Source organism: Rhinolophus ferrumequinum, chromosome 16 (assembly GCF_004115265.2).
Source record: "Rhinolophus ferrumequinum isolate MPI-CBG mRhiFer1 chromosome 16, mRhiFer1_v1.p, whole genome shotgun sequence".
NCBI classification, from domain to species: domain Eukaryota; kingdom Metazoa; phylum Chordata; class Mammalia; order Chiroptera; family Rhinolophidae; genus Rhinolophus; species Rhinolophus ferrumequinum.
The window spans coordinates 48,529,065-48,554,859 of NC_046299.1; the positions used below are offsets into that span (position 1 = coordinate 48,529,065).

A 25,795-nucleotide genomic window follows, 5' to 3' on the forward strand; every position below is an offset into this window, starting at 1 on the left:
TAGGGTTCCAGATCTAGATTTTTCAGGTGCCTTATGGGCGTAACCTTCCACTGTGCTTCAGTTGTTTTTGTTTTTTTTTATCTCTAACTCAATCCTCATCTTTGTGACGCGAGTAGCTAGCAATTAATCTCTTCCTTTTCTTGATGTTTACATATTGCATTATGTGTGCATGTAGGGATTGTCTCTAGAAAGATACACAATAAACTGGTACCCGTGGTTCCCCCTGGAAAGAGGAATTGGGAAACTGGGCCGGTGGCACTGTACACCTTTCTGCTCTGATTTGTTTTTTAATACATCATGCATGCATTGCCTAAATTTAATATTGAGCAATTACGCTTTTCTTTAGATGACTGGGAAGCAGAAGTCAGTAGTGTAGTGTTGTAGGGTTGACTGACACTTACAAATAAAAACACCAAAGTTTTTCCTTGTCTACCTTCGCTCACCAACACTTCTCGCCTCGCCCTGCAACCGGCATCCGGCGCGCGGGAGTGAAACCCCTCCCCGTCCGCGGCCCCACCCCTCGCCGCCTCGGTCCCGCCCACGTTACGTCACTTCCGGTCGACCAGCTTCCGAACTCCCTCTGGCTCCCGCCTTCGCCCGCTTCCGGTCGTCGTCGTCGCCGCTGCTGCCGCTGCTGCTGCTGCTGAGGCTGCGGGCGGAGGCCGGAGGATCGGGCGGCGGCGGCGGCGGCGGCTGAGAGGGCGGCGGCGGGAGCGGAGCGGGACGAGGGAGCGAGAGGAAGCGAGCGAGGAGCGAGTGGCGCGCGCCCGTCCCCGTCCGCCCTTCCGACCGCCAGAGGAGCCGGAGCTGCCCGAGCCCCCAGCTGCCGTCGCCCCGCCGCCGCCGCCCGCCCGCTCGCCCGCCCGCTGGACAAAGCCAGAGAGCCCGCGCCCAGAGCCATGTCCTCGTCCGCCGGCAGCGGCCACCAGCCCAGCCAGAGCCGCGCCATCCCCACCCGCACCGTACCCATCAGCGACGCCGCGCAGCTACCTCATGACTACTGCACCACACCGGGGGGGACGCTCTTCTCCACCACGCCGGGAGGTGAGTGCCCGCCGCGGCCCCCGGCCCGGAGCCTGCCGCCTGCGTCCTCCGCCAGGTTCCCCCAGCCTCCCGACGCGGCCCTTTAACTCAGGGCGTGTCCACGCCGGCAGCTTCGGCCACCACCACTCCCCCCCCGCCGCATACACACTCACACACGCCCCAACCCGCCCGGCTCCACCAAAGCCCCCGTGGGACTGCTGTCGGGAATCCGAACTTCGCTTTCTCTCTTGCCCGCACTCGATGCAGCGCGCGCCCACTCTGAAAACGTGGCTCTCGTGTCGCGGGGGAAAAAAAAGCCCTGTTCCCTGTTTGTGGCGGGTTTACGCACTCGACCTAGTTTTCTTCCCCTTCGCCTCCTCCCGGGCAAATTCGTCTACACTTGTCCTTGAGCTCGCTCTGCATTACCTCTGCTTCTTGTGTATTGGGCATCTGTGCGTATTCATGCTTGATCCTCGGCGCTGTCTCCCAGGCCTTTTCAGAATGGAAGTGGAGGCTACTTCGCCCCTGGGACCCTGCGATGACTTGTTCTGCTGCTTTTAGAACACGAGGAGGAGGCTGGAATGTAGAGTTTGGAAGCCTCGCCTGGCGTTATCCTGCTTTGACAGCATTGTTTACTTTGCTGGACTAGGCCCCTGGGTGGGGGGAGTCCCCAGGGTGGAGGACAGAGTGATACAAGTAATGCTCAAGTAATAGCGGAGGGAAAGGAGGGGGAGTGGTGGAGCGTTGGCAGCCTTAAGGGGAGGGTTTTGGCAGCAACGTGTTTGGAGATACCGTGTTTCCCCAAAAATAAGATCGGGTCTTTTTTTTTCTTTCAGTTTTTATTGGGGAAGGGGAACAGGACTTTATTGGGGAACAGTGTGTACTTCCAGGACTTTTTTCCAAGTCAAGTTGTTGTCCTTTCAGTCTTAGTTGTGGAGGGCACAGCTCAGCTCCAGGTCCAGTTGCTGTTTTCTAGTTGCAGGGGGCGCAGCCCACCATCCCTTGAGGGAGTCCAGGAATCGAACTGGCAACCTTGTGGTTGAGAGCCCGCTGGCCCCTGGCCCATGTGGGAATCGAACCGGCAGCCTTAGGAGTTAGGAGCACGGAGCTCTAACTGCCTGAGCCACCAGGCCGGCCAAGACCGGGTTTTACATTAAGGTTTGCTCCAAAAGTCACATTAGGCCTTATGTTCAGGGGATGTCATCCTGAAAAACCGTGCTAGGGCTTATTTTCCGGTTAGGTCTTATTTTCCGGAAAGCATGGTAGATTGAAGAGGCCGCTGTCAAGGAGGGCAGCCTGGTCAGTGCGATGATTGATCCTAAGGAAGGGGCAGTGCAGAAGGAGCTTCCTGGGCATCGCTTTTCACAGAAGGGCCAGGGACTGTTTACAAGGAAGAACACTGGGGTAGAGGTGAAGCTCTTGGATTGGTCACAGGAAAAGGGAGTCCAAAGGTTGTGTTTCCCTGACTGGGCTGTTCTCCAAAGGGAGGAGACTGGAAAGCGATCTTGAGGGACGATATTGAAGGGAATGGTTCTTCATTTTTAACTTTGGAACGTTGCCTTCTTTTGGGGATGTGGTGGCCTGTTGCTAGAGGGTTGGGACAGGGCTGGCAGCCACTGCAACCTACGAGATTACTAGCTTCGTTCCTGTGGGCTGAACTCACCAGTTGTTCTACAATCAATCCCTTGCAGTTAGGTCTGGGCGATCCTTGAATCGGTTTCACAATAACAAGGGACCTTAGAGTAAGAAGACCTCCTTGCCAACAAGGGATAAAAATCTAGGAGAGAGTTCTACAGAGGAATCCAGCCAGGCCAACTCTAGGGGAGAGGTTGTTGGTTTGGAAGACTTTAAAATGACCCGGCAGGAGAAGTTCATAAGACGCCTGGAGAGCTGGTTTTAAGGAAGGTTTAACTTTGCAGAACAATGCAGTTTTTTAGTGAGGTGGCTTATATCATTGGAGGAACCTCCCTTCTGACCTGATCTATTCAAGGCCAGCCCCTGAGCATGCTGAGACACCCAGCTGCTTAATCATGAAAGATTTTGGTAGACCAGAATCTGCTTTACGTAGAGTTGTCTTGAACTGACAGCTTTTAAGAAATGGACATTGTTTTCCGAGGTGATGGAAAGGACTTTATAACTTCCAGAATTCTTTGTGGGATGGGTCAGTAAATGCCGGTGCTTCTAGCAATTCAGAACATATATCATAGTAACAACAGAACTCAACTATTATTTATTTGGGGAAATAACTAAAACTTTTAGTTATATATTAATCATTATTCCCCTGAGGATTAATCATTATTCCCCTGAGGGAAGAGCCACAGCAGGGCACTTTTTTGGCCTATTTCAAGCAGCCAAGCTATCATGCTTTTATTTATTTATTTATTTATTTTTTAAGATTTTTATTGGGGAAGGGGAACAGGGCTTTATTGGGGAACAGTGTGTACTTCTGGGACTTTTTCAAGTCAAGTTGTTGTCTTTTCAATCTTGTGGAGAGCACAGCTCAGCTGCAGGTCCAGTTGCCATTGTTAATTGCAGGGGGCGCAGCCCACTATCCCTTGCGGGAGTCGAACCGGCAACCTTGTGGTTGAGAGCCCGCACCCCAACCAACTGAGCCACCGGTCCGCCCCTGTCATGCTTTTAAAATAAGGGCATAGTCTTTAAGTATTGCTTTAAGGGTAGAAGCCTGTCTCATAGTCTGGGTTAGTTTCTAAAATGCTTGGAAAGATTGCCAGAAATATTGATTCATTTACCCTTCCTCCCAACACACAAACTTACCACTGCTTTCTCAAATATCACTAAACCTGTCTCCAGATAGTTTCTACACACAGTATTTTTTGTTGTTGTTTCAGATTTAAATACTTGTCGTCTTAGCTCATCTATTATATTAAGCGTGTATCGGTAGAGCACGTTGTGATCTTTGAATTTTAACAGGAATACTTATTTACATACTGTGTTTGGAAGATATAGCACTATTGTGATTGGATTTAATCACTATTTTATAGCAATTAACTGCTGTTTAGAAGTTCCACACTTATTGATTTATTATTTCCCCTTTGGAAATTTTCTGCCCTCCTGGTTTGTTCATGTCTCTCGTTACATTCCTTTCTCTCCCCCATGTAATTTTCCGGGAACCAGGGTAAGATAGTTGGTTGTTAATTTGGTCTCCTCCAGGTACCTGAATTAATGTGGTTAGGTATCTTGAGTGAGTTTTGTGGGACCAGTGCAGTACTTCTCACAAAATGAGACCACAGACAAAAATAGGGAATGCAGTCCTTCCTCTGAATGGTCTTAAAGTCTTGATGGGTATTGGGGATGGATAAGATTTTTAATTCTAGAACAAAAAGCTTGTGTAGAGTCAAGTGCTAACTTACATATTTCAGACTTGTAACCATTCAAACAAGTGAGAGTCGGTAGGCTTGTATTGGAAATCTCTATTTACTGGGAAGGAAGGGGATTAGCATTTCCTGTCTCAAAGTTCTGGAGTGTCGTACACATGTCGGAACATTCGGGAATAACAGTAGATGTGCCAAATGCCCTAGATGATCAGACTGCGCAGGGACAGTCACAACATAGTGAACTTAAGACCTCCCCACGCCCCCCCTTGAGTCCGTTATTTATTGGGGATCAGAGGATACAGCCTATCCTTGAAAAGATTTCTCAAAATGAGGGGGGGGGGTAAAAACACTTGCTGTAATCTCTTGGATTTCTCTTATTGCTTTTCTCATTATCAGGGAAGAGGAAAATTTGAATAAATTCAAGGCAAAAAAAAAAAAGCCCTTGGATTTTGTTTTGGTTCTTCCTTTGAGAAGCTACTTCTAGTCTCAGTAGAAGGTAAAGTTACTATGATTGGCTTCACTTTCATAACACTTCGGTTAGCTGAGAGAAACTGAGGCTCAGAGAAACTAACTTGTTAGTGTTGTTCTGGTATATAATGGCAGTGGGTAACCTCTGGTTGGGTGTTCTATCCCTATTTCAGTTTTTTCCTCCACTATCTTAAGATGCTTATTTTACTGGGAAAGGAAGTTTGCAGACATTTAAAGAGATGTTTCTACCTTTGGAATGAATGCTAGCTAACTTGATTCTTTCTGCTGTCTCCTTCTGGGAGAGTTGTGCTCTGGGGAAGGAGCAAAGACATAGAGACCTCTTTTAGCCTTTCTTTTCCTGTATACCAGCCTCATCAGCTGTGGAAAAGTATGCTGTTGCCATAACAAGAGCACCAGAGGGGAACTAACTATGATGATCTGAAATCTTATTCATGTGTGTGCTCTTTCTCCTTGCCAGCTGGAGAGTTGCTGTGATTGGTTCACTGGGGCAGAATTACCTGAAGGCCATTGGAAGGGTCTGGAAATAAAGGAGAATGCAGGAAGTAGGGAAAAGAATCTGCTTGGGTTATTAATAAAATAAGAGTATTGGGTGGGGGGTTTCCCTGCGTTTTGATCTGGTTTCTTTCTTGGGAGAACTGAATGGAGCTCTGTGTGTAGATATCGGGAAAGAAGGCCAGTTTCTGACTGTCATAAAATTTCTAGTTTGATGACCTTGGACTGAGTTTATTGTAGGCCAAAAACTTCTGATCCAACAAATGTACTATTTGGTTCTCTAGCTTCAGTTATTAACCAAAAGACTTCATTGTTGCATGCGAGAAGTGCATGAAAAACATAATGAAAGGTGTTCATTCGCCTTGTGTTGGGAGAATCTGGCATTTACTTCGAGTGACATAAATTCACATTTGTCCGTCATTCCATGGGAGATTCAGGTTTAGTCTCAGACTCATCAGCTGCCGATGTATTTATTAAAGAAGATGTACTTCAGTTTTTTGTTGGGTACTTTTTTGCTGATGAGAGACTGACTTCTGAGTCTGGGAAAGGCGGCAGTCCTCACCCTCCAGGCATCTGGCAGTGCTTTATGTGGAAGGGAGCGTCTCTGCCAGCCCTGAATCAGGTGCAGTCTCACGAGGACAGACAGAACTTTTCCAAGGTAATAGAGCAGCACGTGCAGGAGAGACCTGCGCACAGCTCCCTTCCGCTGTCCTGCGGCCTGGTGTATAAACTAGGAAGGATGAAAAGGGACGAATCTGTAAACTGGCACTCCCAGGGTTATTCAGCAAGGACTTTTTGAGGACTGGAGTCATAGAGACAATTTTATAAGGGGTTTTGCATGGTTTTCAGACACTGTTGGCTTGATTACTTGCATGTGTAAAGGTTTGCCGGTCAGACAGATAGAAAGTTAATGTGGCGGAAGCTAGTTCATCTCGCTGGAGAGAAAGAGCCTGAGCAGAATGGCTTGTCGATGAGTGGCAGACATTGTCTTGACTCCCAAGTCTTTAGATGAACAAATTAACGTTTAAAAGATTTTTGCTCCTCCATTTATAATAGGACAAAAGTCAGTTGAGACTTGCAGTCATTCAACTTATCGAATAGGGAAGGCCTAGGTTACCATTTTCGAATTTGTTCGTCATGGAACTTAGGTTCATGAAAGTTCTTTAAAACCTGTGTGCTCCGTACCATCCCGCAGCTATCCACCCGATATGTGGCTAGCTTTAAAGGCCCCCTTTACCTGTTCTCGGGCCACAGCCTCAAGCCAAAAGTTCAGAAATCTGTGAGTGTTTACGTCTAAATAAATTTTCTTTCAAATCTCTAGGACAAGTGCCCTGACAAACAGAAACTGTTCATTTTACTGAGTAGTTTGGGAAGGAAAAACATTAACAAACAAGGATAAGTTAACTAGAGAATACAATTCAATTCTTGTAGATTCCTTGGGATTTTCTGTATACAAGGTCACATCATCTCTGAGCAGAGACAGTTTTACGTCTTCCTTATCAATCTGGGTGCCTTTTATTTCTTTTTCTTGCCTAATTTCCCTGGCTAGAACCTTTAGTATCGTGTTGAACAGAGGTGGCAAGCCAGTGAGAACACCACCCTTGACTTGTTCTCAGTGTTAGGGGAAAAACATCCAGTCTTTCATCATTGAGGAAGATGTCAGCTGTGGGTTTTTCACAGATGCCCTTTATCAGGTTGAGGAAGTTCTCTTCTATACCTAGTCTGTTGAGTGTTTTTATCATGAGAAGGTGTTAGGTTTTGTCAAATGCCTTTTCTTTCTTTTTTTTTTTTTGAATCTCTTGAGATGATTATGTGATTTTTGTTTGTCATTCTATTGATATGGTGGTATTACATGAATTGATTTTTGGATGTTGAATTAACCTCGCACGCCTAGGGTAAATCCCACTTGGTCATTGTGTATAATCCTTGTGATATGTTGCTGAATTCGGTTTGCTAATCTTTGGTTGAGAATTTTTGCATCTATATTGATGAGAGAGACTTTAGAGAGAGAGTCTGTATTTTTCTTGTGTTGTCTTTGTCTGGTCTTAGTGTCAAGGTTATACCTCATTTAATGGTAACTTTTTTAGAATAGACCTGTTGTTTATAGCAGAAGTGCTAACTATTTACTGGTAAAGATAGACCATTGCTCTCTACGTCTAAGAGGTACTTACCAGAAAGTGTGAGAGGCTTGTAAGTCTTCATTTTAAGATGTCATAATTAATCAATTGGGCCTCAGAGAGAGGAGCTCATCTCTTCACCAGAGACCATTATGTTAAGAGTTGGGCTGCTTTTACATTGAAATGAAACTACTTTCTGGTCTGTTAAGTTCCTAGAACTATTATGAATAGGCGACAGATAAAAAAAGGGACCTAGACCAGTGATCTCTAGTAGTGATCTCTTTATCAACCAACTTTGTTGATAAAGAGTTTAAGTTCCTTACTGTAAGTAAAAGTGGAAGGTGTTGATAGATACCCATTGTTTTATTTTTAGTGAACTTGGGAGGAAAGCAAATAATTGGAATGAAAGTCAGGTTTAAATCTGAGTGCTTTCCCCCGACCAGTAGCGCTGATCTGGATATTAGTGTCTTCATCTGTGAAATGACAGGCTTCCGACTTGCGGATGCTCTCTAAGTCCTCTCCTAACACTGGGCCTCCTGAATGGGAACGTAGTTATCACCTTATGGCAGTGTCCTCAGGGGTTGGGCAGGGGGCTAGCCTTTGACCTTAATGTCTTAGAAATCTTTGATCCCAATTACTGAGACTTGGAGTTAGTCAAAGGACAATAGGATTGGCTGTACACAAACCTCAGATATCTTTCTTTTGCTATAATAATTTAGTCAGATTAAGTTCTTAGGTCCTGAGGCTCCAGGTGTGCCTTTTGTGGATGTGAAAATTATCCCTTTCTTGGTTTGATTAGCACTTTTGGGATTTGATGGTTGCACACACCGAACATGGCTTAACCACCGACAGCCTCCCTGGAGGATATACTGATTTAGAGGGTTTTTATAAGTCCTTTCTGTATTTTCACTTCTTATTTTTCCTATTGGGGGTGAGGGAAGGAAAGAGGCGAACTTCTTTTCTGAGTGCTTTAGAAGCTCTTTGCTGCTTGTTCATCTTGAATCTATTTCTGATCTCTTGGTGGCCCTCATGTGAGGAATCGATGGAGAATTGTCCGGAATCCCTAATGGAACACTGAGGTTACTTGCCAAGTGCTTTGTGTGTTTTTAAATTCAGTTTCTGGGTTTGAAGGATACCTTCCTTATGCTCTCTGCTGCCTTAGCTGTGTCAGTCTGTTATGCATAAATATATATATTTACAGATGCTTTGCAGTCATCTTTTTTTTCAATTCCTTATAATGAGTTTTATTTTGGGGTTTTCTTTTACACTCGATCTTTTTTTTTTAAATTGGGGGTGGGAGGGCTTTAAACAATGGAAATTTATTCTCTACATTTCTGGAGGCTAGAAGTCTGAAAACAAGTATATTTTTTATTGTGGTAAAATACACGTAACAAAATTTGCCATTTTAACCATTTTTAAGTGTCCAGTTCCACGACATTAAATATATTCACATTGTTTTGCAGCCACCCTCCATCTCCAGGACTTTTTCCATCTTCCCAAACTGAAGCTTCATACCCATTAACAATTAACTTCCTATTATCCACCCTCTCCCAGGCCCTGGCGACCACCATTCTACTGTGTCTATTAATTTGGCTACTCTCGGTCCCTCATGTAAGTGGGATATTCAGTATTTGTCCTTTGACTGACTTGGTGGGCTTAGCATCTTATCTTCAAGATTCATGCAGTCACCCTTGTGTTTTTCTTTGACATGTATTTTTCATACCTGTGAAAGTAAGGTTTGCAAGTGACAGTGTTACTAAGCTAGTAAGAAACAGCAGCACTCTCTTTCCCCACGCCCCTCGGCTCCATCTCCACTCCCCATAGAGACCGCTTTAAACTCTTAGCTGTTTCTCGTAGGATTTAGTGCAGGGTTTCTCAATAGCATGATTTAATGCTATTTCTCAATTTTAAACCAATAGTAATCATTTGTTTCCAACTATGGAAGGTGACTCAGTTGCTATATACACCCTTCTTCATACATATAATTTCTACTTCCCAACCTCCTAATTTGATTTTTTAACCCATTTGGTTAAATTAATAGTCATTACATTTAGGTAAATATTAAACACAGATGTGGCCAACACTGTTGGTTTCCCGCCCAGTAGCCATTCCCTCCCTGTGCTAGCTACCCCGTCTCCCTCATGGCTGTAAGTGGCCGTGTGCCAAGCTGCCAGGATATGCACTGTGACTGCTCTGCGTCTTCTCCAGCGCCCATCCTGATGGGCATCTGACCCAGTTCTGGCCACATGAGATGCAGGGGGAGGTTAGCTAAGGGTTTTCTGAGAACGATTTTCTTCTGCATGGAGAAAATCCCCTGAGAAGCCCTGCTTGGTTCTACACGCTCCCTTCCTGTGACACGGGTGTGAGGGTGTAGGTCCATCTCAGCCTTCTTGAAGGGTTTTGTCGCCATCTTATTCGCTGTGCAATTTGGGCACGATACTTAATGCTTCTGTTCTGAGTTGTCTATTTGCATGCGTGGGTGCTTAATTCTAATTCTGGAAGCAGCCTTAGTTAAATACAATTTTATGGCGGGGATCCTGTGAAAATGGAGTAACTACTACCCTGTCAGTTAACCATGTTCCAGTGGACTTTCTCTAGGTGGTTTTATTTCAAGTTATACAATTTCTTAAGTGTATATAGCTTAATGCATGGATTAATTGTCATTTAAACTAAGCTACTTGTCCTTGAAAGAGGCCCTTAGGCTAGAATGACCTTGTTTCTGTACTATCTTGGCAAGCATACTTTTGGGCCTCATTCATTGGCCTTGTTCCCTGCCATTTGAAAATCACTAGTTTTTAGATGAAAAGGTTGAAGCTTTTTTTCCTCCTCTCTACTTTCCATCAAAGGGACTTGCTTTTACTCTCATATTTGCTAGTCATGTGGGCATCAAGAAAGTGCTAGGTCAAGAAATTAGATTTATCCTACTGTCTGGTCACCAGGAAGAAAATATATAAATGTCTAATGGTAACCCTAGATCTTGAAGTTCCTATTTGTTCTGAAATCCAAGCGTGAAGACTAAAATAATACATGCATATTTTTAAACCAAAAAAAAAAATTGAACAGAAGCACATAAAATGCAAAGTCAAATGCCCGAGACAACTGCTTTTAATAACTTCTGTTGATAGTGCTTTTAGTGATTGCCACTATTGCTGTGCTATGTGTATACTACCATTTCTTGATTTCTTAACAATAGATGATACTATTGACTCTGTTATGAAAGATGAGAAATCTAGGACACTTTCACTACTTTCTATCGCTCACTTCCTCTCCTCTCTCAATTTACTAATTTCTGTAACTTTTATTTATTTTTGCCCCCCTTCTTCTGCCTGTCCCCTCCCCCCACTCCGGTTCAAGCCATTGTTTCTCAGTCCTGTTGTGTAGGACACAGCGACCTGGCCCATGCTGGTATTATGACCCTAAGTTGGACCCTATGGTTCAAAGACCTAAATGTAACAGCTAAAACTATAGAACTCTTAGAAGAAAACATAGGAACAAATTTTTAATGACTATGGTCAGGCAATAATTTCTCAGATTGTGACACCAAAATCACAAGCAACAAAAGAAAAAAACATAAATTGGACTTAATCAAAATTAACTTTTGTGCTTCAAAGAAGACTGTCACAGAAGTGAAAAGGCAATCCAAAAAATAGGAGAAAATACTTGCAATCACATATGAATAAGGGACTTGTAGACAGAACATATAAAGAACTTTTACAACGCTGTGGTAAAAAGACAACCCATTAAAAAATGGGCAAAGGCTCTAAATAGACATTTCTCCAAAGAAGATATATGTTGTAATGGCCAGTAGGTGTTCGAAATGCTGCCCAACACCACTAGCCCTCAGGGAAATGCAAATTAAAATTAAACCACCAGGAGACAGCACTTCACACCCACTAAGAATAAAAAAGATAACAAGTGTTAGCTATTATAATGGATATGAATTGGAACCCTCACACACTGCTGACAGGAAGGTAAAATGGTCCAACCACTTTGGAAAACAGTCTGGTAGTTCCTCAGCGGTTAAACAGAGTTACCATGTGATCCATCAGTTCTGCTCTTAGGTATATATACCAAAGAGAAATTAAAACATAGACACAAAAACTTGCACATGAATGTTTATAGCAGCGTTATTCAAAATGGAAACAACCCAGATGTCTTGTCTATCTACTGATTGATAAAATGTGATATATGCATACAGTGCAATATTATTTAATAAAAAAGAAGTGAAGTACTGATAAATGCTAAACATGGATGAGCCTTGAAAATATTACGCAAGTGAAAGAGGCTGTCATAAAAGACCATATATGATTTCATTTACATGAACTGTCTCTCGGCATTTCTAAAAACTATTACACACTTCACTGAATGAATTATATGTGAATTATATCTCAATAAAACTGTAAAAACTGTATTTTATCACCTGCAAAGTCACAGAAGTTCTTCAAAGTTTCTCTTATACATTTACACATCTATAACATTTAGGTAGAATCTACTTCTTATTTCCTAATTGTTTCAATGATAATTCTTTAATGCATATGTTATTGCTAATATATAATTTAGAAATAGAAAGCTTATTTTTATCTTTTCTTTTCCTCACCCAGTTTCCTCATCCCCAGTTTCCAAGCTTGGTGTATTGCAGAAATGAGAATAACCTTGTTCTGATTTGCACATTGAATGGTAGTAAGAACATCTCACAGTGAAACCTCATCCTTCTGAAACTTAGCAGCGAACAGCAAAAGTGGGGGGTGAAACAACAGATGTGCGAAGTCCATCCACTAAAGCTCTTTCCCTTTGTTCGTCGGAAAGCCACCAGGCCCCCTCTCAGCCTATTTGCTCTTATTTTACGTAGCATTCTAATAAGCACATCACTGATTTCCAAACCCAACAGATTCGAAGCAGGAAGTTTGAATGAATTTGAAGGGTGTATATAGACAGAATTGTGCCCTCCCCGTTCATGTGTTGAAGCCCTAACCCCCAATGTGACAATATTTGGAGACTGGGCCTTTTGGGAAGTACCATATTTTGCCTTGTATAATGTGCTTCTGTGTATATAACGTGCATCCATGTTTGGGGCCCAAACTTGCAGGGGGAAACAAATCTTTTGTTTTAATTTTTTGATTCAAATTTATATTTGTGTATATTTAGGTACTTATTTTTTGTATTATAAAGGCAGTTTAGCATTTATTTATTTTTGCACTTTTAACTCATAAGCATAAGTAAAAGAATTAAAAACATTTATATAGATATGGAATTAGTACTACCCATGCATAATGTGCATCCTTCTTTTTCCCTCACAAATTTGGGCAAAAAAGTGCACATTATACACGACAAAATACTGTAGTTAGATTTAGATGAACTCATGAAGGTGGGGCCCTCATGATGGGATTCGTGCCCCTGTAAGAGAGGCTGGAGAGCTGGCTCCCCCTTTATCCACGTGAGGACACGGCAGGCAGCTGTCTACATGCCCAGGAGCGAGCTCTCACCAGAAATAGCCCATGCTGGCATCTTGATCTTGGATTACTCAAGGACTGTGAGAGAAGTTTCTGTTTAAGCCGCCCAGTCGTGTTTGTTTAAGGCAGCCCACGGTGACTAAGACTTGGCAAGAAGGCCCCCCTGGGCCTAACTGTGGAGGGAGACGACAAAACTGGAGGGGAGGGGCAGCTCTGTGCAGTGTGAGGAAAAGAAAGAGGGTCAACTGAATTGGCCCTGAGACTTCCCAGGTCACAACATGGTATTAGGTGGGTGTAAAAGTAATTGCGGTTTTTGCAGTTATCTTTAACCTTTTAAACCACAATTACTTTTGCACCCACCTAATATAATAAATGATTTTCATAATAGTAACCGAGTCATCAAGAAAGGATTGAATTGTTTTCTGTTCAAGGCAGTAAAAAATTTAAATATAAATATGTATTAGAAAAACTTCCGTCCAAAGTAATTCAAATTGTTCACTTTCTGAAGGTTGAACTAAGTTTTCTACTATCCAAAATGACATAATTTCCAGTTGCCTTTTTGAGTTGTTGCTATAGTTCTTATTTTACAAAGCGAAGAGGGTAAAGGTAAATTTCTAGTTTCCTTGTCCTAAAATTATATCTGGAACAAAATAGAAGACTTGTGTCTTCTTCCAACCAGGAACGAATGATTTCCAACTTTTCTAAGGGATCTAAATAGGTTGGAGGGAGACATGCGAAGCTGTTCTGCTAAGATTAGGGTCGTGGTCCCGTCACAAATGGTCTGTGGACCTTGGAGCCTAAATATTTCTAACAGTAAAAGTAGGAAGCTAATTCTAGCGCACTCTAAGAGGGCTAAAAGACTTCTTTGTGAAGTTTTTGGCCTTCGCCTGTTTCGTCTAGGCTCATATAGGTGAAAGAAGCTCCATTCACCATAATTAGAGCTATTAACCTGGTTTCTGCCATGCTGTCCTTTAGAGATTATCTTATCTACCAGCAACCTCTTTTATTACCAGTAGGTTGTAATGCTTCTTTTACTATTTTGAAATGAGTTTCTTAGATTATATAACCTACATATTCATATAATTTAAAAAACTACATTTCTCTGTCATGTAAGAAGAAATATTACGTTGGTGCAAAAGTAATTGCGGTTTTTGCAGCTATTTTTTTACCTTTTAAACCGCAATTTTGCACCAACCTAATATAAAGATTAAGTCTTTTATAAAATACATAAGTATGCAGGCCTTGCCAAACTAGAAGACTAAAAATCAAAAACCCCCTCCACCTTTCCTCCCCACCCCATCTTGAAAAGCGGTCCTTTAGGGAAAATGTTTGGTGGTCTCCCTTATATAAACAGCTAGCCATACCATCTGCTGTTCACCCTGTTATTTATATGTAAGTAATATACCCTTCCTCTCTTTCTTTGGACAACTCGCTCCCACTCGTGGAGATTGTAGTGACAATGAGGTGGAACAGAAAGAGAACTGGGCTGGGAGTCAGGAAACCACAGGGCCAGTTCCCATGTGCCTCTGTGTTCTGGGACCTTGATTAAGTCACTTTTCTGGGTCTCAGCATCCATCAAAGTGACCTCTGTAGCCCCTTCATTCTCTTACTAATTCTTTGATATTTCATCTATTCTCAAATTACTGTTACTGGGGTTTCCGAAGAAGGATGAAGTTGGGTTCTTTCTTAACTTTAACGAACACAAGAATAGTCTGGGGGACTTGAAAAATACAAATTTCCAGGTTCTAATCTCAAGGATTCAAATTCAGTTGGAACTTTTTAAACAAGTATCCCAGATGATTCTGATCATCTGCAAAAATACTGTCTTAGTAGGTTCCAAATATAGCACAGTATTTTCCTTAGTAGTTTATTATGGAGAGGCTGAGAGCCAGATATTTTTTACTTCTTGTAAACTATAAATATGATAGTGTGTGCAGTATAGTTGTAACAGAACTAGACAATAAAAAAAAAATCTTTTGTAATTGCTTTGAAAGCCTTAAAGGCTTTGTTTTGAAATGCTTTAATGTGTTTATAGATTCCCATCTGAGAACATTCTTCCATTCTGAGACACTTAGTCATTCTTTCCTGTGACTGATTTTGTAGTATTATTGAGAACAATATATTTAGTACTTAATTCTGATTGTTAAAGCAAGGATGGTGGGGGGTAGAGGATAGAGTCTCTTAGCCATTTTCTCACCTAGAAAGGCACTAGTCTGACTATTTTCCATTTAGTCAAAAGTAAATTGTTTACTAGCAGTGGCATTCAAGTGTCACGGTGCCACTGCAGAGATTAATCCCAAGAAAACTATTGAGTTTGTAACTCATTACCCAACTATTTATGTTCAATTCCTTCCTTTCTGGGGAGGACTCCAAAATTTCTATTCCTCTTGCAGTAAATGCCTTGCTTTTTTCCAGTTGCTTCCTCACATTTCAAATAGATTAGTTAACTATTGTATTTGTTCTTGTGTTTCCTGGGATATAGCTAGCTATCACATGTTGTTTGAGGAAATCTACCTCAACCATACTCTCCTTATTATAATATGACAGTTTCATTTCTTTTCACTTGGAAATCTAAAAGCATTGACCAGCAGGTACAGTAGTATTTACATTCTGCCTCTTTAAACTGAGTAACTTTGTACACAACTTGACTTTCATAGAATATTACCTTTGACTTGGATGCCTAAACCCTTAAAGCAGGTTTTTCTTCCCTGGATTTAATCCTGGTATGAGCAAGCTGCCTGCACATAACCACTCTCCTTTCCACCTCACCCATTCAGCAGACATCCCTACATGGCAACCACATTCTTTGTCCTGAGCCTACTTTAGTTTCAGAATCAGCAGTAGAGCTCCAAGCACCCACTGCATTAGGCCGACATCAGGCATGTAAATTGTCACTTAGTTTGTGTTTTATGAGTAACCATTAGTCTTCTTGGGAAGACCATGACAGAAGAAACGGATAGCAGCAGGTTTTCTTAACTGTTTATCAGGTAAAGTGCACTCTTCAGAACTCTTGTAAAATACTCTGGTAGCACTTACTGATAAGCAGATTGTTTTATAAAATAGAGATGGGCTTCTGCCACAGCTCAGTCTGAAAAGAATGTTGGTCTCAGTGACTCTTTGGAAAGCCTTTCACCTAAAGGTGGCTATCTATCTAATGGCTTTTTTTCACATATTGTTTATAACTTCATTTAAAACTTTAGAGGCCCTTAATGATTAGAACCTGGATCAGATATAAATAAGCCATGGCCCTGGCATAAGGAACTCGAGCGTCTTAGAGAGAGGCAAATAACTAAACAGGAGTCATGTAATAATATGTATTGAGTAAGATGGAAAAAAATTTTTTTTTTTTTATTTTATTTATTTTTTTTTTTTTTAAGGCTTCATAAAAGAAGCGATACTGGAGCTGAGGCCTGAAGGATGAGCAGGAATCTCCCCAGCAGAAGAAAAGGAAAAGGCTTGGATGTAGAGGAGCCTGGTCCTAGGCAGGGAGGGCAGAGCTCACCCTTTCGGCTTTCATTGTAAAATCCTTAAGGGATTAGATGGGATTTAAAATAAATTCCTAGAGAGTAGTATGTGTTGATATCCCCTTAATTTGTTTTAAACTCTTTCCAACCGTGTTTTCCAGGAACCCGAATCATTTATGATCGAAAGTTTCTGTTGGATCGTCGCAATTCTCCCATGGCTCAGACCCCGCCCTGCCATCTGCCCAATATCCCAGGAGTCACCAGCCCTGGCACCTTAATCGAAGACTCCAAAGTAGAAGTAAACAATTTGAACAACTTGAACAATCACGACAGGAAGCATGCAGTTGGTAAGAAAATGCTGTATTGGGGACCAAGAGGGTGGCCCTGGGAATTGGGATGTCAGCCTGCTGCGGTAGGTTGCGAAATGTTGATGGCTTCGCTTATAACTGCCAGTCAGTTAATTATATGTCTCTAAGGGTCCCACCTCCCTCCACCCTCTCTCCAGGGTTTATTGAAATGTTCTGGAATCCTAAGTTCTAAATCATGCCCATATCTAATCTAGTGGGTACAGGGCAGAAATCCAAAATCAGGGAATGGTAGGTAAATCCCAAAGGTGATTCCTTGAACCTGGGCTTTATTGGACTAGGGGACACACACACACACACACACACACACACACACAATTTTAATAGTCCTGATTTCCATCCTTTTTATGGTGTTGGGGAAAAGCAATATGGGTTTCCCCCCCATTTTCTACGACTGCCTTTATTATTTTAATGAACACCCCGTACACACACACACACGCTACATAATGACTCTTCTGTCCCTGGAAGCAGAGGAGGGAGGTGGAAATGGCCAGCTCCTGAGGTACACCTCAGGTTGCACTCTATGACCCCTGTACCTGAGGCAGCATTCGGCCTGCCCGGATTCCAAATGAGTTTTTAGTGGACAAAGTGTCGTTCAGAGCAGGGCCAGAGTACAAAGCCTCCAGAAGAGTGTGCTGATGTGCTCGATGGCAGGGAGCGCTCAGGAGCTCCTGTTTGGTCAGCCTGTGCACAAAGGGACACCGGGGAAGTTCTCACTTACATCCTTTTCCCAAATGCTCTTCCCCATGGGTGGTTTGACTGCCATTCCTTTCCCCCCCCCCACCCCCCCAGATAAAAAAGACCAGCCATGGCAAAGCAGAATAATAATTTTAAGGCAGCAGAGAACGGGACAGTTTGAATTGTTTTCTGACCGTTGTATAGAAGGAATGACAGTTAAAGCTGTTTTGCTTTTCTGATCTGTGTTCAACTTTTTGCCTCTGTCATTCCCCCTAGGGGATGATGCTCAGTTTGAGATGGACATCTGACTGCCGCCGGCATCAGCACCGCACTGCCCGCTGTGTGCGCCGGATGCGGCCAGGAGGCTCGGCCGCGGACACGCAGAAGAGGCAGGACCAGCAGTCACACCCACTCCCCACCTCCGCCGCTTCCTCCGGGTGCCAAATGATGCGAAGCTGAGCTACGTCTGACCATTGCCTCTCCCTGTTCCCCTTCTCCCCCCCAGTTAGACACATTAGATTGAAGGCCCATGGCCTATTTTTGTAGAACTAAGCAGCCCACAAAGGTAAACAGTTGAATTCTGGCTTCGTAGTCCTTTTGCTATTGAGAAACAACCCTCCAAAAAAAACATGTTTTTGTTTTTTAATCCCAAATCAAATGTCAACCTACCAAAAATTGCCTGGCTGGAAAGTCTGGGGAAGTAGCAGTTTGATGGGTTTGGCGTTGTTCATGTTCTTAGCCTGGGTCTCTCTTCCCTGTCTCCCGCTCATGGTTCAGTGCTGCAGGAGTCGGGGTTCAGGGGCTTCAAAACCGTCAGAAGAACATAAACAAGAAGAGAGCTCCTTTCCCTTTTACCTTGAGGTGTTTGTCCCTGGGGACAGCACAGTTTTTACAACTCTGGTAGCACTACCCAGTGACACTGTTTTGAGGTCCTCTTGCCCTCCATTCTCTGGGAGGATGTCTTCTGTCTTTGGTATTATAATACATCTTCCCATTCCTTTACTTAGCACATTTGTGCAAAAATTTGTAAACTCTGCCTGAGAAGGGACTCATCGGTAACCAGCTGTTCTTTCCTCCTTTTCTTCCATTCCTCCTTGCTTGCATCGTGTCGCTTGCAGTCCTCTAGTCCTCTGAGCATCCGGGTGATTTCACTGCTCCCAGAGCAGGTCCATACCAGGTGATAGAGGCGCTTGGCATGAGGCCTGGTCATCGTATCCTGCAGACGATACCTAAGAAGGACCTCGGGAGAGCACTGAGCCATTTGAGTACCCAGTCTCAATGGTCATTGTTTTTCAGCCCAATGAGCATTGTGATATTTGTTGTCTCAGATTGCAGTTTTTTTATATTTTGAGTTTAAGGTTGACTTTCAGAATGCTCTTAGAAAAGCACTAACTTTTTTCCTTTGTGGGCCTGTTTTGTTCGGCTGCTGACCTAGATAAGCATGGGCTTAAAAATGTGTTCCTTCTCATTTTCTTGCCTTTCCCATTGTACTCTGAATTTTCCCTTTCTTTCCCTCCTTCCCTCCCTCCCTCGTTTCCTCCCTCTCGCTCTCCTTCCTTTATCTCTGCCAGGCCATTTTTCAAATATATGTCAAGGATACCTCAAGTGTTGGTATCTGATAATATCTGTCACTCCTCTTATCTGAGGAGTGACCTTTTATTTTTAAGATGACTACAGACCTATTTTTAGATATGTTTTCAGTACAATTTTGAACAGCAACTTTTTAATCACACATCTTCCAGTGTTAGGAAGGTGAGAGAAATGTCCATAGGCGAGCCTCCTGTTCCATGTCACCATCCTCTGTCTCCCGTGGTCCCTTATGAGCTCTTTCCTTCTCCCTCTAGTTTTGGGTGTGCATGTTTGGCGTTTGTAGTGGGTGGTTTGTAAAACTGGACCATTCTGCCTTGCCGTGGGTTGTTCATGAAAGCCTTTTTTTCCCTTCCCCTTTGCTCTGTCATTTCTCCTCCCCAGCTGACGATGGACTGGCACAGTAACCCCGGAAGAGTGACTCCCCTCCTAGAAAGGCTAATTCCTCTGCCCCTTCATAGAAAGACAAGTAACGTAGCCACGGTGTCCTAGGAATTTCTGGTTGGATTTGGTGCCCTGAACCCTCTTATTGAGACATCACGTCCCAGGGTGAGAGTAACAGGCCAACTGGCTAAGAAAGAAAGCTGTTTGGTTTTGTTTTTTTTTTGTGGAACTATGAGAAGACCCTGTTCGTGAATACATTTTAGACAGACGAGAGAAAGGATATCTGAGGGACTTTGTTCTGTTTTCTGCTACAAAATGTGAAGAGTTCAAAGAGTGAAATCTTTTGTGATGGTTGATGTCTCTCAGGAATAAGCTGGACCTCCAAAGTTTTGGAGATGCTTTCAGCCTCAAAAATTGATGATCAGAAAAGTATGTTTTATTTGTTTGATGTATCCCTGTTCTGATTTTAATTAAACTCCAAATTTTGGTTTACATTCTCTTGGAAAAACTCAAGTTGCACTGTAAAAGAAGCTTGCTCAGGACCTTTTTGTCCCCTGGAAGATTCTTTGGGAATGAAGCTTTTCCTTCTTCATACCCTGGCCTTAGCATCCTGTGGAATCTGACTCCAACTACAACCAGTGGGTCTGTCCGTGAGCAGAAGAGCGCCCCCTTCTTTATCTTTATTGTTGCACATGAAAACTCAGGTTCCTCACCCAACAGTGGGGAATGGATTTAAAACATGCCAACAGGAGTAGTATCAAGGTGCCATTTTTCCCTTTTTTTTGCCATCTCGGGGAATCTGGATGTGGCCCCCTAATCAGAAGCCGTGTTTCGAGTATTCCTTGGGAATGTCAGCTATATGATGGATAGAGCAGTTGCCCCAACCCTTAGCCTTCTCTGCAAGAACCTCCTTATTGCTTAGTGCAGTTCTTCCTTGGAGGCCACTGCTACAAGAGATACCTTGCCTTCATAAATCGGCATTTTGAAGAGAATTTCACAAGGCAACAGATAAATTCCAACAGATGACACCCTTTGTGCCATGCTTATTAGAATCATTTTCAGCGCAAGCCATAATCCAGTAGGTGGTTTATTTCTGGATGTTTAGAAGGCAACTCACAGATGAAGACCTAAATGAATTATCTGTCCTGGCCTTTTCTTGGGGAGGACCTTTTCAGGTACCATATGAATGAGACGGTCCATAAGGAAACCATGTTTCTGTACTTCTGGGGACAGTCTGTCTTAATGGGAAATGGCCTCTCCCTCCAAATTCCAGCAGGAGACATGCATTGTCCTGGTTTTGCCTTCTTTACAGTGTGGTTCATTGAGTTTACCACTTCCTCATATCCTGTTTAAATAGATATCAAGATCTCAGAGTAGGTGCTGGGCTTCCAAGCCAAGAGTTTTGTCTTTCCACCTGTATTATCTATTGCTGTGTGACAAACTACCCCCAATCTTAAAAGAGCAAACATCATCTGGTAGTTTCTGTGAGTTAGGAATTTGGAAGCGTCTTAGCATCAGGGTTCTGGCACAGGGTCTCAGGAAGTTACAGTCAAGATGTCGGCAGAGTCTGCAGTTATCTGGGGCTGGAGAATCCACTTCTAAGCGCTCTCTTTGTGGCTGTTGGCAGGATGCCTCAGTTTCTCCCCATGGGGGTCTCTAGGGCAGCATGTGTCTCTGCACACTGGCAGCTGGCTTCCTCCTGAGTGGTGGGGGTCAAGTGGGGGAGGAAGCTACCGTGCCTTTTATGACAGCCTTTGAAAGCACACACGATCACTTCTTCCTTCTGTTTTGGAGAAGCAAGCCACTAAGCCCAGCCTACACGCAAGGGGAGAATTATACCCCACCTACTGAATGGAGCAGTATCAAAAAATTTCTAGATATAGCTTAAAACCACCTCACCCCTCAGGCCTCTGGGGGCGAGGAGAGAGAGGGTAAGTTTAAATGATAGGGTATGAGATTTGTTGCTACTGAAAACAATTCTTCAGAATATGCGTTCTCTAGCTACCTGCTGGTTTTGAGAGGAGTGATGAGGAATGGCCGTTCCCAGGAGAACATAATTCCTATCCATTTGCCTGACTACCAAGGAGGCTGCTTGGCAAGTCGTAGGCTTGGTGTCTCTCAGATTCAATACCACCTACTTGCTGTCTCCCCTAGCCAGGAATTGACAAAGGGAATTGGATCCTAGCTGAGCCACTAAAGCTGACTTCAGGGTTTTCCAGCAAAGGGAGCAAACGAGAATTAGCTGCTGGGTTTCTGAGCTGAAGAAAAGCCAACAGGTCAAATGAAGGGTGGACTAGATGACAGCATCTGGAAGCCAGAGTGCATGCTCGGCAGCTGTTCTCCAGCCACATCAGCTGAAACAGATGCGGGTCTGATCTCACCCAAGAAGCTATTGTCGAAGTAGGGAACATCTGGGAAGTAGAAGTATTTGTGCTTGATTGTTCGTTTAAGCCTAGTGTGCAGGTTCACTGCAGGCCCACCTCGTCCCTGGGCTTCCTGATGGAAACGGGTTCTCAGGAGAACAAGTCCTGTCTTCACCCTTGAGGGAGAGGGAGGTGAGGCTGTCAGTTCAACACATTCGCAGTGAATGTGCTGTGTGCTTGTGGCCGCCACGCCCAACCCAGTTTTGAGAGATTTCAGACATCTCAAAGATGCAGATTCTCGTTTGGATTTACACTCTGCCTCTTCCCAACATTTTCTTATCTACAGCCCTCCTTGCTTTAGAGTCGACAAGAATAAAAAGTACTGCTTGCTGAGGTGGTGCTAATAAAAAGCTACTTCTTCCAGCAGCAGGGAACTCATCTTTAAAGCATCTTCAAATGAATTTTGCTTTTCCTTCTGATTTTAAGGTGGAGTCAACATCGATGGTGTTTTATTTTTGCTGTTTGGATTACCAGCTCTGAGAGTCTCAGACCTCACCTTCCCAGTTCGAACGTTTCCACTAGAATGCAGCTTGCTAGATGTATGGGCCTCACCGCCCGAGTCCATCCCCGAGTCCACCGGTCAGCCAGTACATGCTGAGTGCCTGCTTTGAATCAAGGCCACTGGTGGAAGGGGCTTGTCGTGTTGGCAACAATATCCCAGAAACGCAGTCTTTTCCCAGGCTCCCTATCTTGGACCCTCAGTGAGGCGTCAAGCACCTTGGCCGCTGGGCCCAGGTCTCAGCCCTTCGCGTTCCCCTATAGGGAGGAGGCCCAATACCTTTATCTGGGTCAGAACTTCCCTTGGCATATTTCTGGACTACGTGCATAGGGGCAGCTGTTTATTAATCTGCGAAACCCAATCACTTACCCACCCATGACATCTGGGAGGGAGTAGTATTTGTTTTAAAGAAGCATTGTTTCGTTGAGAACAGTTTCTGTCTGGACTTTGAAGGGGGTGGAATTACCACACAGCCCTCCCTCCCAAGTTCTTTACCTCTCAGCTTTTAATAAGAGATGAAAGCAGATTTTGAAGCAAATGAAGCACAGTTTTTTAAAATGCTTATACCACAGGGGCATTTTCTGTTTAGTAATTATTTTCCAGTTTAGTGTTGGCGTTTCCTTGAGGCTAGCTAGCTCAGAAATTTTTTACCGAAGACTCTAAGGATGATGTATACATACTTGCTTTTTCAGTCATTCATGTCACCTTTTCCACCCTCTGGAATTTAAGTTCCTTTCTCTGGGCTGGTCCTAAAAGTTGATACCATGCCTTTTGGCAAAGCTTAGATGTAGGTGAAGTGTTTCAATTCCCTGTTCAGGTGTCTGTGGTTTTTCTTTGGTTAACCTCTGCCTACAGCCCTGGCAGACCATACTGTATGGATGCCCAGTGGGAAATACTACCTAGATGCGACACATTTCCGGGCGTATTTAAGCTCTCACTCTGCCACCTTTCTAGGAGTCGGAGGCCAGCGAGATGCTGCAATGCTTGGTCGTCATTCAGCTCCACTGACATTTGCAAAGGGAGCTCTTGCTGGTGCTTAAGACCAGAATTCCTGGACACTTCAAGCTTAGAGAATTCCATGAATAGAGCACAGTATCCGTTCCTGCCCCACTGTAATCCCTCCCTCTTTGTCTTAAAAAACAAAACAAAAACGCCATCCCAGGCCAAGGGTAATTTTTACTTGAAACCAGGAGCGTGGAGGAGGAGCACTAGAGCCGGGGAGCCATGCTGCTCCTGCCGTCTGTATCCGAGTCAGTACTGGCAGCCTGTGCCTTCCCTTCACCTGAACATGGAGCCCATCTCTTTCCACCTGGTGAGGAGACCCTCCACTACCCACGGATAAACTTTAAAGGTGGTTTGCAGAGCCCAGAGGATACTCACGTATTCAGGTGTCCGTTTTAAGCATCTTTAAAATATTTTATATATCAAAAATGCCGGTGCCACCAGTGGTCCAATTCTGTCCATTCCGAATGGGAAAGCAGAGACTGCCAGTTGTTTCCTTGATCTTCCCTTTGTCTCCTTTGCCGTGGTTGTCCCCTATCCTTTCCCGTCCATTTCACTGTCGTGGATGGATAGCTGAGGGCACCACGCAGTCAGTCCTAAGGCGGTCCTGTGGGATTCCGTGATCTTTTTTTTTTTTTTTTTTTTTTTTGTAATTGCCCTTCCAAACCAGCAGGTGTTTGGAAATTAGGGAGGAAGAAAATTCTCACCGATGGTTGCTATTACAGTTAAGTCAATAAAGATCTTGAATATCAACTTGGTGTTCTATTTCTTAAAATTTCAGGTGAAATCTTGTTCACTTCACACTGGGGAGTCCTGGCTGGTGAGGGAGATGGGCAAAGGCATTTGGCCACTTCATGTGTTGGTTCTTCTCAACACTTCTCAACACAAAGGAACTGCTGTTCCTTTGTCCATCTGGCCCTGTATGTGCAAGGAGGTGATGTGTCCCTCCCCTCAGGAGCTTGGAGGTGAGCGTGTACGTGCTGGGGCTGGATGCACCCAAGAAGGCCCACTAGGTACCAGCCTTGAAGCCCAAACAGCTTTCCCTGCCCCTGCCCCTCAGGAGTACTTGTTAGAAATCCATCATAAATAATGTCTTAAGGCTGCACTGCACAAGCACTGGATACCTGCTATTATTAATCCAGTGAGGTGTACATATTAGTATTGAGAACAAGAATTCTATCCCTTCATGGTTTTCATGTAAACAGGTCCACAGAAGAAAACTGCTCGGGATGTGTTGCCCTCAGGACAGCCTGGAGGCTTAGGGCACAATCTCACCAGTAAGGCTAGATTCCAGCTGTGCTGTGAAATATCTGCATTCCTGCCGACAGGAGTCACTTGATTTCCTCTCAAACAGAGTTAAGTCTTTGCCAGGGTGTTGGGAGGTTCAGTCATGTAAGATCATGGGGAAAATGTTCCTGGTACATTGGACTCAAGCAAAGCTCAGCTGGTGTGACAACCAGAGGTTGGTCAGCTGGGTCTCCGTTTCCACAGTGCAAATTTGGGAGCCGTGCAGTCTTACCAGCAGTCTTACCAGCGGCGGCAAGCACCTCACCTGGTGGTGGGAACTCCAGAGCTACTAAAGAATCTCACTTGCACAGATCTTTTACTCTGCCCCAAAGGCAAGTAGGGTATTAACTTCAAAAATAATTTAGGATAAAGGGGTAATGGTTTTGCTGCTAAAAGGAGAGGCTTTATAAGGTCGAGACTAGACTCCTGACGTGCTGTGTCATAACCACTTCCCAAATCTTGTGTCCTGTGTTTCTGCTTCTCCCATCTTACATCGTCTTTCCTTTCCTGCACTCCTACCTACTGCCAGGCCTGCCCACTTCCCCAGACAAGGGGAGTAAGGCATCTGATGTTTCCCCACGCAGCCACTGACGTGGCACTGCTATAGGAAGAGTAGTAGTAGACCTTTGCCTTCAGAGCAAGTGAAAATACCTCTGACTATTCTAGGAAAGCCCCTTCCTGGTCCCCAGGTTAGGGCAGGACTCAGGTCTCGGAGACAGTATTTTTTTCTGACTCGGAAAGCCTTCACGGCCGCACAGGGTCCAGAACATGGAGCTGTCGCTACCCTCAGTCCCAAATACCTCTGGCCAGGCAGCAGAATGCCCCTGCTGGTAACAAACCAAACCCTTAGCTTTCAGCAGGAGTCAGCAAAATGCAGCTTCACTCCTTTGGGCCTGCGACTTCTGCTTGAAAGGAGGCAATGGCTCATCATCAGTGAGGTTTGTTTCCTGAGCCAGCATTGCTGCTAACTGAACACTCCCACAGCTGTAGTCACAAATAGTTTGGTCTCTCACTTCTTTTGGCCCCAGCCATAGCAGAACTATTGGGCACCTACTTAGTAAAGAAGATGCTTTGAAGCCCTGGGATGGGATTTTCTCTCCCAAGAAATTGAATTTGGCAGTGGAATTGGGATTCGAAGGTCTTGATCTAAATCTAGGGAGCAAAGACCTCTAGATGCTTGCTACTAAAGACAAGGCCCCT

At 44.0% G+C, this 25,795-nt stretch overlaps 2 protein-coding genes across 2 annotated transcripts in view; one reads left to right on the plus strand and one right to left on the minus strand.

Moving 5' to 3' along the window:
- The window catches only part of LRRC20 (leucine rich repeat containing 20), an 88,703-nt gene extending 87,069 nt beyond the window's left edge, over window positions 1-1,634 (minus strand). Inside the window, exon 1 of the mRNA XM_033131223.1 lies at window positions 1,450-1,634. The gene's annotated coding sequence lies outside the window, so the exon portion shown is untranslated. The remainder of the gene's footprint in view (window positions 1-1,449) is intronic.
- Window positions 605-22,151, plus strand: EIF4EBP2 (eukaryotic translation initiation factor 4E binding protein 2). The gene is made up of 3 exons (XM_033131226.1): window positions 605-1,044; window positions 16,532-16,717; window positions 17,690-22,151. Exons 1-3 carry the CDS (start codon window positions 900-902, stop codon window positions 17,719-17,721), a joined length of 363 nt encoding a protein of 120 aa, XP_032987117.1. The 5' UTR covers window positions 605-899; the 3' UTR covers window positions 17,722-22,151.
- The last annotated feature ends 3,644 nt before the right edge of the window (window positions 22,152-25,795 follow it).